Below are 14,032 nucleotides of genomic sequence, written 5' to 3' on the forward strand. Positions count from 1 at the left end.
AATGCTAGGACTTACAATGAAAGTATACCCTCCCACACACACACACACAGACACACAAAATACATCCTTTTTCACTGTTCCTTCTCTTCCTATTCACTCAGGCAACTGCTACTTTTAGCACATGATTAGCCAAAGAGAGACAAGCTATTAACGCTGCATCCAGGCTGGTCTATGAGCGATAATGTGCAGTCTTTAGACTCCAATGTTCCGACAATAGCTCTCACACTGACACTCTGGGAGATGCGGGAGTGGTAGAGGGAAGGAAAAGAAGAGGAAGGAGGGGGAAAGTTCCCCAGAAAATGGCTTCCTCTTCTTCAAAAAAGTGAAAACTCAAGAGAAAAACACAAGGAGGAAGCGAGGAAATTTTTAAAAATCTCTTTGTTCTGTGCCCTTTAAAAAAAAAAAAGATGATTATTTATTCGGCTCCTTTGCGGTGGTGCATGCTTTCGGCAGAGTAGTGGCCTCAGATGTGTGGGTGGGTGGGTTTTAGATGCATAGGAATTTAAAAAGAGGGAAAAAAATGCCTTTACCGAAGAAGTATCCACCTCTACCTGCCTGTCAGCCATCGAGTGGCTTTCTACAGATTTGTAAATCCCCATGATTCAGAGGGGATTTGACAATCCTGCACAATTGCAAAGCTAACTTTTAAAAAAAATTCTTCCTTCTTTTGCATATTACTATTGTGTTTTTTTTTAAAGGCAATGGGGAGGCAGACTAAATCTGTGGACCATGCAACTGGATTTTTTTTTTAATTTTCAAGAGACACCCCCCCCCCCCCTTAACCTTTCTACTTTATTCCCCCAGGGCCTGGTGCCAAGGCATGGCTTCCGCACCGCGCCACTTTCTCACCCAACCCCAGGGATTCTGGGAACTTGAACACAGTTCGCAGATTAAATAAAGAGGATATTGTACCAATGTCCTCTTTAAATTGTCTGGTTGGGCAGACTCCCCAGTTGCCTGGCATGTTTGAAAAGTAACTGGAGCAGCCCAGAGTAGGACACATCGATTTCCGGAGTGTATATTTAACCCATGTACAAAAAATTGTTGGCAAGGCAGCCGCAGCCAGACAATGCCGGGCATCAAAAAAAGATAAACAGTCTGTGCACACACATCCTAAACCCCAATCGTATTTATAAATGCACTGAATTAGTACAATAGGAATTGCTGGAATGATGTGTTAAAATTTCTCTCTATGTGAAATGCTAAAGAGACAGACTACTGGAGAGAGAGAGAAAATAAAAAATACCTTGGATTTCTTCAAATCAGCAATAATGTATAATATGACAATTCTCTCCCCTGTTTAGTAAATTGGTTAATTGATTAATTAACTGCTTTTCTTTTTTTTTAAAGTTCATGCACTTTATAGAGTTCCTGAGATTTACAGCAGGTCGATAAAACCAGACTACGGCAACATAATTCTCCATTTTTAAGAAAATGCCACTGCAGCACAGCAAACCTTTCTGTGTGCCCTGTGTAAATTTAAGTATAAAATACAACACAGAGGGGGAAGACCAGAAAACCTGAATGGCAAGTGCATGCAAGAAGGCAAAAAAGACACAATGGCTAATCTTTCTTTGACCCAAGGCACAACTTATCCCAGTTTTGAGACGCCTGCTACATTTCCCCAAATTAAAAACAAAAAACAAGGCAAAGGGTTTTATTTTCATAGAAAGTCACTGCAGTCTGCTGGTTCCCAAAAATGGACAAAACACTTTATGCAGAGCCTCACAAATCTGTATCTTTCCACTTATTTTGTTTTCTTGCAAACCTCATCCAGACTTCTGGTGTATCCCATTTTTGTTTCTTCGCACATCTGTAAAACTCATGTACACACCAACGGTTCTGCTTCACCCACATTACTGCAAACTGAGTTTTTGGCACAGCAATAAGCCTCCGCTGTGTGCACAAAGCCAGTTTTGGAGATTCACACAAAAACACACACACACACACACACACACACACACACACACACGCACGCCTCTTGCCAGAAGTACAGCTGCACGCTTACTTTAAAAAAACCAGGCCTTTCCATCCCAAGGAAAGGCAGACATAGATTGAATTTAAAACTTCCATCTTTTTACCCAGGCAAGAAAAAAACTCGAGGCAACTTGCTTCCAAATGGGAAAAAAGAGACCATCTGGCCCAGAACAACTGCCTTAAGCAGATCCCAAGAACATAAATTATCTACGTGTTTCAGGATTCATTCACCGGATTCATTCACCCATCCTCCACATAAGTCATGTTCATTCCAGAAAGGTCAAGAATAACCATAAACCCCAACCAGGTAGCAGACTACAAAAACTGACCCACACATGATATAAAGAAGCTTGACAGATTGGGTATATCCCTTCTGCTAAGGGATTGGGCATATATGCCCTCTGCCAAGGGATTGGGTATATATCTCCTCTGCCAAGGGATTGGGTATATATGCCCTCTGGCAAGGGATGGAGTATGTCCCCTCTGCCAAGGGATTGGGTATATATGCCCTCTGCCAAGCAGTAAACATCTCAAGCAGGAACCACCACCTTGCTCCCTGTAGGACCTTTAGACTTCCACTTCGCATCTCTCTCTCTCTCTCTCTGAGGTCTTCTGAAATCCCAATGTTGGGAGCCACCTCTGACTTTCCAGTTATCCGCAAAGTCGACCTTCGAAGAGTGGGGCGACACCCCCCCCCAAAAAAAAATATAGAGTCCCCCTCGCCTCCCCCCCCCCCCCCCAAGCAAGAGCAAGCTTCTCCCGGCTCACCCTGGGCGCCTTCCGCTTGTACCGGTGGCTGTAATCGAACTTCTCCTTCATCTCGTCCAGGCACTGGCTGAGCCTGGCTTTGTCTTCCTTGCTGGCATAATCCGGGCTGAGGAGCAGGTAGGCTCGCCAGTTGGCGGAGTCGAAGCCCCAGTGGCAAGTCCGGTTCTCCAGGGCCTTGTGGGAGTGGACGACGAACTTGTGCGGCGGGTACATGAGGCGGCAGTCCAGGCACTGGATGCAGGGGGCTCCGGGGCTGCTGTACAGCTCGGGCACCAGCAGGCCTTTGCACTTGCCGAAGCACTCGTGGTAGATCCTGAAGCTGCCCTCGGTCAGCTCCAGCTCCAGGGTGTTGGCAGCGGTGCCGGAGGGCATCTCCTTCTTGCAGCGGCTTGGCGGGTAGGCACCGCCGTAGAGCAAGGCGTTGCAAAGGCGCTCGGCGTCGGTCTTGGTGATGAGGCCGCAGGAGGGCGCCGAGAAGGGCAGGATGCCCATGACTTTGAGGATCTCCAGCTGGTCGGCGGTGCAGCGGGAGCAGTAGACATGCAGCTCGTCGCAGACGGCATTGATCTGCTGGAGGGAGAAGTCGCGCAGGACGAGTTGAGGATCTGGGGCAGGCAGAGCCGCTTCTCGCCGCCCACCACGAAGCAGGAGATGGTCTCGCCTTCCAGCACCGTCTCGCAGCGCTCCGTCGAGCGGTCCGACGGCATGAAGAAAGGGCCCGGCATCACCGGGGCGGGGGGAGGAGGGATGGCGGGCAGAGGAGGCAGCGGTGCCTCCGGGCCGGCCACGGAGGAGGACGAGGACGAAGAGGCCACCGACGCTGCCTCCTTGGCCGTCTCCCGCTTGTAAAGCTCCTGCGCCCAACGCGCCGAGAAGGCAGCCGGGCCGCCCAAGGAGCTCATGGAGCTGAGATGGAACTGCTCCAGCGTCTTCTGAAGCCCCGGGTGAGGCTGGAAGCCGCCCCGAGGGACCGTCTCCATCTTCGGCGGCTTCGGCCCGCGTCCCGGGGGGTTCCGGCGGCGGCGAATCTTCCTCTCGCCTGGGGGCCCCCGCGGGAAAGGCGCCCCGGTTCCAGCCTGGGATGGGTGGGTGGGTGAGAGGGGGGAAGGTGGGGGGGGGTCTGTTTTCCCCCCGGGCTCTTCCAAGAGGGGATGCGAGGGGTTTTTAAAAAAAGCAGCCCCCCTTCCCCTGGTCGGATGGGACGGCCGGGGTCCTCTCCAGATGGGGACCCAGCCGAGCTCACATTTCCCGTCTTCCTTTCTTTTCTTTTCCTTTCCCTCCTTCGCCTTCTCTCGCGCCGCCCAAGTTGCAGAAGAAGGGGGGAAAGGTTTTTTTTTTGTCCCCCAAACAAGATCCAAAAAAACCCCCCAAAACCAAGGGAGGGGAAAAGCAGAGAGAAAGAAAACGGGAAAGGGGGAAAAAAGTTTTAGAAAGAAGGGGGGGCAAGGAGAGCGAATGTCCGACAACACCAAGCGGGGGACGCGCGACTCTCTCCAGCTGACCTCCCCCAAAAAAGAGACCTCTTCTCCCCCTCCCCACAAAAACCTTCCCCCCCCAAAAAAAAATAACCTCTCCGGACCCTCCCCAAAAAACCAGAGTGATAAAAAAACGATCTGGAAGGAGGGAGGGAGGCTGTTTAGTAGCCCCGAGGCGCGTCGTCCGCGGTCCAAGCGGCAACTCCTGGCGGCGGGCGGGAGGGAGCCGCTGCCTTTCTGTCCATGTCCGCCAAGCCGATGGGGCGAAGAGAGGGAGAGGGAGGAAAGGGGAGGAGGTCCCGGATCGTCGTCCCTTCGCCCAGCAGCGCGGCTGGCTTCCTCCGCTGGCTGCTCTCCGCTGGTGGTGCTGCTGCTGCTGCTGCTTCTGCGGCGGCGGCGGCTGCTTGTCTGGCTGGCTGGCGCGGAGTTCCTTTTGGATGGCGGCTGCGCCTTCTGGGTCTGGGCGTCCGAGGGGGCCCCCTTCGCTCACCCTTCGCCCGGACAGAGGAGGCTGGGGCGCTGAGCTCAGGCAGGCAGGCGGGCGGGCGGGCGAGCGAGCAGGCGATCTGGCGGGGCTGCTTGCTCTGCTGCTGCTCCTCCTTTCCTCCGCCGCCTCCGCCTCCTTCTCTGTTTGTTGGTGTCTGCTCAGCTCTTGAATGCCGGCCAAGAATGTGACCAACTCCCCAGGCTGGGCTCTTCCAGGAACCGGCGCCTCCTCCCCCCGGGCTGAGCCTCTCCCTCCTCCTCCTCCACTCTCCACCTCCTCCTCCTCCTCCTCGAGCCGCAAAAGGCGAGCGAAAGCCACGCACATGCGCGCGGGCGCGCACAGACTAGAGCCAAAGGGGAGGAGGAGGAGGACGAGAGGGGGGCGGGTGGGAGGAGAGAGAGAGAGAGAGAACGAGAGAGAAGCAGCCCCGGCTGGACGCTCTTTTGCCAAGAGGGGAGGGGTGATCATAAAGCCTGCGGTTGCCAGACTTCAGGGCCTGTGCGGAAAGGATGAGGCGGGAGGGCGGGTTTGGCGCTGGAGAGGTGGTTTGAAAAGGGGTGGGGGGGGGAAGGCAGGGGGAGCCGCAGGTGGAAACACCTGGGATGCTCAGGCATGCGAGGCAGGGAAAAGGACCGCCCACACACACACAAACAGCCCAGGTGGAACGGGTGGGGGGGACAGGTGGGTCAAGACTAAGGCTTACTGATATATCCCTTATGCAAGATCCTTTGGCAGGAGTTCACCCTGACTTTTTGCACAAAAAGGATAAATGCGGGGAAACGCCAATCTATTTCTCTTTTGATGCCCAAGGACCTGTGCGGGAATTGTGTGTAAAGTTATCCTAACAGCCGCCCTGGGGGCAGGAAAAAGATGGTTGGGGGAGTGGGGGGGGGGGGGGGGCAAAAAGGCCTATCAGTTAGAAAGATCGAGGCAGCCAGAGGTGGCATGCACAGCCCTCTCTGTGCACACGCACACTATTGCCAGCTGCCCTTCTGGTTTTTGGGGCGCACATGCATGCTGGCCAGCTGGTCTTTGCAGGCGCCGGAGCACTGGAAAATGGCCCCATAAAAGGCCCGAAAAACAGCTCCAAAATGGTGTGAAAACAGCCCCAGAAATGGCGTGAAAACAGTCTGAAAACAGCCAAAAATGGCCCAAAAATGGCCTGAAAACCCCCATAAATGGCCAAAAAACAGTCTGAAAACAGCCCAAAAATGGCCCGAAAAACAGTCTGAAAACAGCCCCAGAAATGGCCCGAAAAACAGCCTGAAAATGGCCTGAAAACCCCGATAAATGGCCAAAAAAGTGTGAAAACAGTCTGAAAAATGGCCCGAAAAATGGCCTCAAAACAGCCCCAGAAACGGCCTGAAAAACAGTCTGAAAACAGCCCCAAAATGCCCCCCAAAACACCCTGAAAGCGCCTGAAAATGGCCTGAAAAAACGGCCAAATATGACCAAAAAGCAGGCATGCGCGCATCGGCCAGCTGGTCCCAGAAGGTTCTCCATCTCTGTCTGAGCCCATGTCAAACTATGTCAGTGGTTTGACTTTGGCTCAGTCAAAGAAACTGGGCAGGAGGGGAGGGGAGTGGGGGAGTTGGTTCTTTTCAACCTACCTCAGAGGGTCGCTGTTGATGATGAGCTGCCTTGTGAGTATCGCCTGGTCCCTGAAGGAAAAAAAGCAAACCAAATTGTGGACCTCAACAGAGGAGCGAATTGCGGGAGATACACATACACATACACATTGCGGGAGATACAAATACACATACACATATATAATTGACACAGAAGAAATATACTGTGAAGCCCACTGCAGAACGCATCTAAGCCGAATTCAGAAAGTGTCATGTAGGAAAGATGAACAGAAATGGAAGGGACCTTGTAGGTCATCTAGTCCAACCCCCCGCCCCACCCAAGCAGGAAACCCGACGCCATTTCTGACAAGGGGCAGATAACGTATGCAGGATTATTCCTGAACCTCTGAGCTGCCTCCGCCTCCTATAAACCTCAATCATTCATTTAGCGACCGTCTGAAGTTACAACGGCACCAAAAAAAAAGGTGACTTGCAGCCTGTTTTCACACTTTAACAGGCACACATTTGGCAACTGACTCTTACTTATGACAGTCGCAGTGTCCTGGGGAGATTCCCTTTTGCGACCCTTCTGACAAGCCGAATCAATGGGGAAGTCACTTAACAACCGTTTGGCTGGCTTGACAACTGCAGTGATTCACTTAACGACTATGTCAAGGAAGGTGGTAAAACGGTCACTTAACTATCTCATTTAGCAACGGAGATTTGGGGGGTCAACTGGTCGCAAATCGAGGACTACCTGTACCGTTTTGGGGTGGGGGGTGAATCTAAGACAAACAGGGCTTTTGAATATGTTTCGTTTGTCCCAGGCAGTTTAATTTTTTTTCAAGTTTTTATTTTATTTCTTAATACAAATTATACGTATTATAGGAACAAAGCGCATTTTCTCTTGCCTCCTCTCATTTACACAGTCCATTTTACAGCACAGTCTTGTTTTCACTTTCAGCCAAATTATCTCTTTCCATTATTTTTCATCTTTGTAATTATTTTTCTTACTACATAAACAATATCTTCAATTGCCCCTTCACAGTTTCACCAAGTTTTCATTTCTTATTTTCTCCAGGGATATATTTTGCTACCAACAGCGTATATCCTCTAATCCCATTTTAAACCTAGAGGGCATTTCTTTCATTTTTTTAATCTACATTTAACCATATATACTATAATTTCCTTATTTCTTAATTAGTTTACGTAATCATAGCAATCTTACTACTATTCTCTTTAGTCTATTAATGTAACTCTTTCCCCCCCATTCTTCCTCTTTTTAGTCACAGGCAGTTTAACGAGACAGACTTTAGGAGATACCCACTACCATTCTTACACTGAAATATTTCTAATGATCAATCGGAGCAATCGATACCAATTGGTATAAACTTTATACGCAAAATCAAAGCCACACTGCCTTGATTTTCAACGCTGGAGGTAAACACCACTTTAGGACTCTCCTTCAACAGAAATATGCAGTCATAAATTTGGGGCCACACAATACCCCCCCCAAAATATAATATGGCGTTACTTGATTTCGTTCAGCATCTGGCATGGCCTAGCCATGTTTGCGACAAATAAAAGCCACCATAAAGCTAGCTTCAGCATGGCACGGTATTTTCTCACGAAGTCAGTGCTATAAAGCTTTAAATTTGGTACTGCACCACCAAAGCAAGGCATTTTAATTTATTAGTTTAGGCCTGCAATTAAATGCCTCAAAAAAAAAAAAGCACAATTACATTTTCAGCGTAATGTTGTTAATATAGGAGTTCTACCGTACAAAAAGTGGCGTTTTTTTAAATTTTGCAAGCCACTTTTTTTTGGTAAACAAACTCCCTGCCGTCTTTTTCCAGTGTGACTATTTATTATCGTGATGTAAACACACACACACAAAACGCAAAGATTTCCTCGTGTTTTAAAGGCTGGGCAAAACGGGAGCTAAACATGCAGAGATTAAATCTGCCATGAGGGAGGAGGTAGTAAATATAAGGTAGCAAACTGAACATTCTTTTTGAAGATGATATAATTAATTTGCCCATCCTCCTAATATTTAATATAAGAGATGCTCGCCGTTCTTCTGTTCCAATTTATATGATAATCGTAGGAAATATCACCCCCTACTGGTGTGGATTTCAAACTGAGTGTGAATTTTTTTCTTTCTCCTTTCGCGATATAATTATTTCCTGTAGATACGACAAGAACTTCTCGACTTATGACCACAATTGAGCCCAAAATCTCCGTCACCAAGTGAAAATTTGTTAAGTGAATCTTGTCCCTTTTTTGCAACCTTCCTTGCCACAGTTGTTAAGTGAATCACATCAGGGGTTAAGTTTCCTCATTGACCTGATTTCTCAGAAAGTTGGCAAATGGGAATCACATGACCCCGGGACACTATGACCCTCATAAATAGGAATCAGTGGCCAAGCATCTGAATTTTGATTACCTTCCCTACCGGTTCACAAATGTGAGCATGGATGTCTGCATAGGCACACCGCCTCCTGTGCATGCGCAGTGCTTATGCATTACATCGGGGCGGGTGGGCAGAGCCTCCTGCAACCGCTGCTACTGGTTACTGGCTACTGAACCGGAGAGAACTGCTGAATCCCACCTCTGGCCATAAGGATGCTACCACAGTCATAACTGTGAAAAACAGTCATTAAGTCAACTTTTTTCAGTGCCGTTGTAACTTTGTAACGGTCACTAAATGAACTTATAATGCCTTGGTAAGGCCACATTTGGAATACTGCATTCAGTTTTGGTCGCCACAATGTAGAAAAGATTTTGGGACTCTAGAAAGAGTGGAGAGAAGAGCCACAAAGAGGATTAGGGGACTGGAGGCTAAAACATAGGAAGAACGGTTGCAGGAACTGGGTAAGTCTAGATGAATGAAAAGGAGGACCAGGAGAGACAGGATAGCAGTCTTCCAATATCTCAGGGGCTGCCCCAAAGAAGAGGGAGTCAAGCTATTCTCCAGGGCACCAGGAGAAGAAGCAACAGATGGAAACTAATCAAGGAGAGAAGCAACTTAGAACTGAAGAGAAATTTCCTGACAGTGGAAACAATCAGTGGAACAGAAGTTGCCTCCAGAAGTTGTGAATGCCCCAACACTGGAAGTCTTTAAGAAGATGTTGGATAGCCATTTGTTTGGAACAGTATAGGGTTTCCTGCCTAGGCAGGGGGTTGGACTAGAAGACCTCCAAGGTCCCTTTCAACTCTGCTATTGTATCGTATGGTATTGTATAACTGTTGTAAATTGAGGACTGCCTGTATTCCAAAATATTTTAACCACCCTAGGGGAATTTTACCTTGGTGGGCCTAATGCTCATTTCTAAAAATCTTCAAATCGTTAAAACGTGACCAGCCAGGGTAAAAAAACAGATGAAAACAGCAATAGATAAACTGTTTTAGATGAAACCCCTAAGAAGCAGGAGAGTGGGGAGGGTGGCATCATTCCATTTTATCAGTTCCCGACTTCAACCCAGTTTCCAAATGGTGCACTTCAACCTGACTTCTTCAACTTCTGGCACAAATATACAAACTATTGGTGAGATAAGCATTTGGCCGTTCTATCACTCTGAGCCAGTAGTATCCAACACATCCAGCTGTTGGATTTAAGAAAAGACCCTCCTTGAGCAGAAGAAATTGGGATGGAGGTTGAAATCTACATTTTATCTTGTGGCTGAACCAAAGGGCATGCATCTGACTTGAGAACACAATGCATCTGAACTTACAGAGGTATATATATATATATATACACCCATTATATATATAAGGTTTTCGCGGGTGTTAGTATTAGGTCTCTAGTTGTTCGGGTTTTCTCCCGCGTAGAATTGGAGATGTCTTGGCGACGTTTCGACGAAGTCACATTCGTCATCTTCAGGCTGCTGCTGACTACTTCAGGTTTGGGTGTTTCCAGGTCACTACTTCCGAATGTGACTTCGTCGAAACGTCGCCAAGACATCTCCAATTCTACGCGGGAGAAAACCCGAACAACTAGAGACCTACATATATTATTTATATATATATATATATATATATATATATATATATATATATATATATACATACATACATACATACATACATACATACATACATACATATATATATATATATATATATTACCAACACAGATTTAATGCCCAGAAGAAATGGCAGCAATGAAGCAAAAGATATCTGTAGCCTAAAATTTTAGAATGGGGGGCTTGGTTGATGTCATTGAGCGAACGGGGGCCCATCCAAGCGGTTTAGAAGAGAACAGAACAGAACAGAATATAGAAGAGAACAGAATAGGAGAGAAGAGAAGACAACAGAACAGAAAAGAACAGAAAAATAATAGAATAGGAGAGAACAGAACAGAATATAGAAGAGAATAGAACAGAATAGAGAGAAGACAACAGAACAGAAAATAGAATAGAATAGAGAGAGAACAGAATAAGAATAGAATGTAGAAAGAAGAGAACAGAATATAAATAGAATATAGAATAGAGAAGAGAATATAGAACAGACTAGAACAGGATATAGAAGAGAAGAGAACAGAATGGAGAGAAGACACAGAACAGAACAGAAAATGAATAGAATAGGAGAGAAGACGACGGAATAAGAATAGAATGTAAAGATAAAGAGAACAGAATAGGAGAGAGAGAAGACAAGGAACAACAGAATAGAATATGAGAGAAGAGAACAGAATAAGAATAAATTAGAAGAGAAGAGAACAGATATAGATAGATAGAATAGAATAGAGAAGAGAATAGAGAAGAGATATAGAAGAGAAGAGAACAGAATATGAGAGATAGAAGACAACAGAACAAAACAGAAAATAGGAGAGAAGAGAAGAGAATAAGAATAGAATGTAGAAGAGAAGAGAACAGAATATAGAATAGAATAGAGAAGAGAATATAGAAGAGAATATAGAAGAGAACAGAACAGAATAAAGAATAGGATAGAAGATAATATAGAAGAGAACAGAATAGAACAGAATATAGAATAGAATAGAGAAGAGAATATAGAAGAGAATATAGAAGAGAACAGAACAGAATAAAGAATAGGATAGAAGAGAATATAGAAGAGAACAGAATAGAACAGAATATAGAATAGAATATAGAATAGAATAGAGAAGAGAATATAGAAGAGAATACAGAATATAGAATAGAACAGAACAGAATAAAAGATAGGATAGAATAGATATAGAAGAGAACAGAATAGAACAGAATATAGAATAGAATAGAGAATAGAATATAGAAGAGAATATAGAAGAGAATATAGAAGAGAATATAGAAGAGAACAGAACAGAATAAAGAATAGGATAGAAGAGAATATAGAAGAGAACAGAATAGAACAGAATATAGAATAGAATAGAGAAGAGAATATAGAAGAGAATATAGAAGAGAATATAGAAGAGAATATAGAAGAGAATATAGAAGAGAATATAGAAGAGAACAGAACAGAATAAAGAATAGGATAGAAGAGAATATAGAAGAGAACAGAATAGAACAGAATATAGAATAGAATTCTTTGTTGGCCATAAATTGAGGACTATCTGTATACACTTTCTGCAGGAGCTCAAACACAGGAGGTTGATAGGTGTAGACCTCCCCGCTTCTTTTTGACACAAAACTGCCTACAGACTTGCCGGAGGAAATGGCCTCTGCTTTTAGCCTTCAAATCTAAAAGCGATGACACACAAAGAAATTGTAAAGGGGAGGAAGAAGGAGACGAGACGGTACAAATGATTAAAGCTGTAATTATAGCTGGTTAGGATGAGAATGAGGGAATGGCTGCCCACAACAGAACAGCAGACAAATAAACAAGCTTTACTTCATTTCTATGGCATAACAAGATGGAAGGGCAGTTACAAGAGGAGGGGGAGGGAGGGGGAGGGAGGGAGGGAGGGAAGGAAGGAAGGAAGGAAGGAAGGTCAATAACCATTCATAAATCCCAGGACATCTAGCCTGGTTGACAGGATGTACCTCTTTACAAAAGAGCACCTATTTTTAAACAAATATCAAGACTACGATTATAGTTCCATCCTGCCTCCTCCTCTTCCTCCTCCAAGGTCTCTTCCAACCCCCTTATTCCATGTTCTATGTTCCTTTTCTTGATTATTTTGCATTGAAAAAGAAAGAAAAAAGAAAGAAAAGAGGAAGGATGGAAGGAAAGTAGGAAACAGGAAGAGGAAGGAAGAAAGAAAAAAAGGAAGGAAGAGAAAGGAGAGAAAGGAAGAAACAAAGGGATGGATGGAAGGAAGGAAAACAGGAAGAGGAAGAGAAGAAAGAGGATGAAAAGCAGAAGGAAGGAAAGGAAAGGAAGGAAGGAAGACAGAAAGAAAGAAAAGGAGAAAGAAAAAAGAGAGGGAGGGAAGAAGGAAGGGAAGAGAAAGAGGAAGGAAGGTAGGGAGAAAGGAAAGTAAAGAAAAAAAGAAAGAGGAAGAGAAACAAAGAGGAAGGAAGGAACAAAGGAAGGAAGGAAAACAGGAAGAGGATGAGAAAGCGGAAGGAAAACAGAAAGAAAAGGAGAAAGAAAGAAAAAGAGAGGGAGGAAGGAAGGGGAAGAGGAAGAGGAAGGAAGGGGAGAGAGAAAGTGAAGAAAGAAGAAAGAAGAGAAACAAAGAGGAAGGAAGTACAAAGGAAGGCAGAAGGAAACAGAAGAGAAGGAAGGAAGAAGAAGATGAGAATCAGTAGGAAGACAGAAAGAAAGAAAAGGAGAAAGAAAGAAAGAAAGAAAGAAAGAAAAGAGAAACAAAGAGGAAGGAAGGAACAAAGGAAGGAAGGAAGGAAAACAGGAAGAGGATGAGAAAGCGGAAGGAAGACCGAAAAAGAAAAGAAGAAAGAAAGAAAGAAAGAAAGAAAGAAAGAAAGAAAGAAAGAAAGAAAGAGAAAAAGAGAGAGGCCTTGGAGGAAGGATTCTAGCACCATAACAGTTCCTCTCTTCCTTCCTTCCAGCTTGGCTCCCTAGCCAACCACTGCTGGTACACAAACAGCCTAGCAAACCCCTGAACTCTTCAACCCTGCGGTTGGTGGGTGCTCTTTCTCTGCCTGCCAACTCCAGTCCACCCCCAGATTCCTCAAAGCCCAGAACAAAAACTAAAGGAGGAGGATTCATTTCTTCCCCATATCTAAGGAAGCTGTTTGTTTCCCTGGCTGGCCAGCAAAACAAGCCCTGTCTGCCCTGGACCCTGTCTGCAGCCCCTTGCCCCTCCCCTCTCTCCCAGCGAGGAACAGAAACATATTTCTCCTGGCCTGGTCTTGTTGGAAGGCCCGTGGGGTGGGGCAGGGTGGGGACATTCTCTCCAGCTGACCTCCTGCTCGACCAGATGTTCAAAGCGATGAGGAGGGGTTGACAAGAGGATTAGGCTGCTTTTTGTGATGACCCCGCAGAACAGAGGGAGGGAGGGGAAAAAGTGTCTGGGAGAAGAGAAAGAAAGAGCGAGCAGACAGAGACAGACAGAGAGACAGGCGGACAGACAGACAGACAGACAGACAGAAAGAAAGAAAGAAAGAAAGAAAGAAAGAAAGAAAGAAAAGAAGAACAGACCGAGAGACAGACAGAAAGAAAGACACAGAGAGACAGAAAGAAAGAAAGAAAGAAAGGAAGGAAGGAAGGAAGGAAGGAAGGAAAGGAAAGAAAGGAAGAAGAACAGACTGAGACAGATAGAAAGAAAGAGAGAGACAGAAGAAAGAAAGAAGAAAGAAAAGAAAAGAAAGGAAGAACAGACGAGAGACAGACAGAAACAAAGACACAGAGAGACAGAAAGA

General features: G+C 45.8%; 1 protein-coding gene across 1 annotated transcript in view; it reads right to left on the reverse strand.

Moving 5' to 3' along the window:
• SKI (SKI proto-oncogene) overlaps positions 1-3,751 on the reverse strand; it is a 135,900-nt gene extending 132,149 nt beyond the window's left edge. Inside the window, 2 exon segments of the mRNA XM_032232280.1 lie at positions 2,746-3,341; positions 3,344-3,751. Coding sequence (XP_032088171.1) covers positions 2,746-3,341; positions 3,344-3,725 — 978 coding nt within the window. The 5' untranslated portion in view covers positions 3,726-3,751.
• Between the last annotated feature and the right edge of the window lie 10,281 nt (positions 3,752-14,032).

The sequence above is a fragment of the Thamnophis elegans genome, chromosome 15 (assembly GCF_009769535.1).
Source record: "Thamnophis elegans isolate rThaEle1 chromosome 15, rThaEle1.pri, whole genome shotgun sequence".
In the NCBI taxonomy this organism is placed as follows: domain Eukaryota; kingdom Metazoa; phylum Chordata; class Lepidosauria; order Squamata; family Colubridae; genus Thamnophis; species Thamnophis elegans.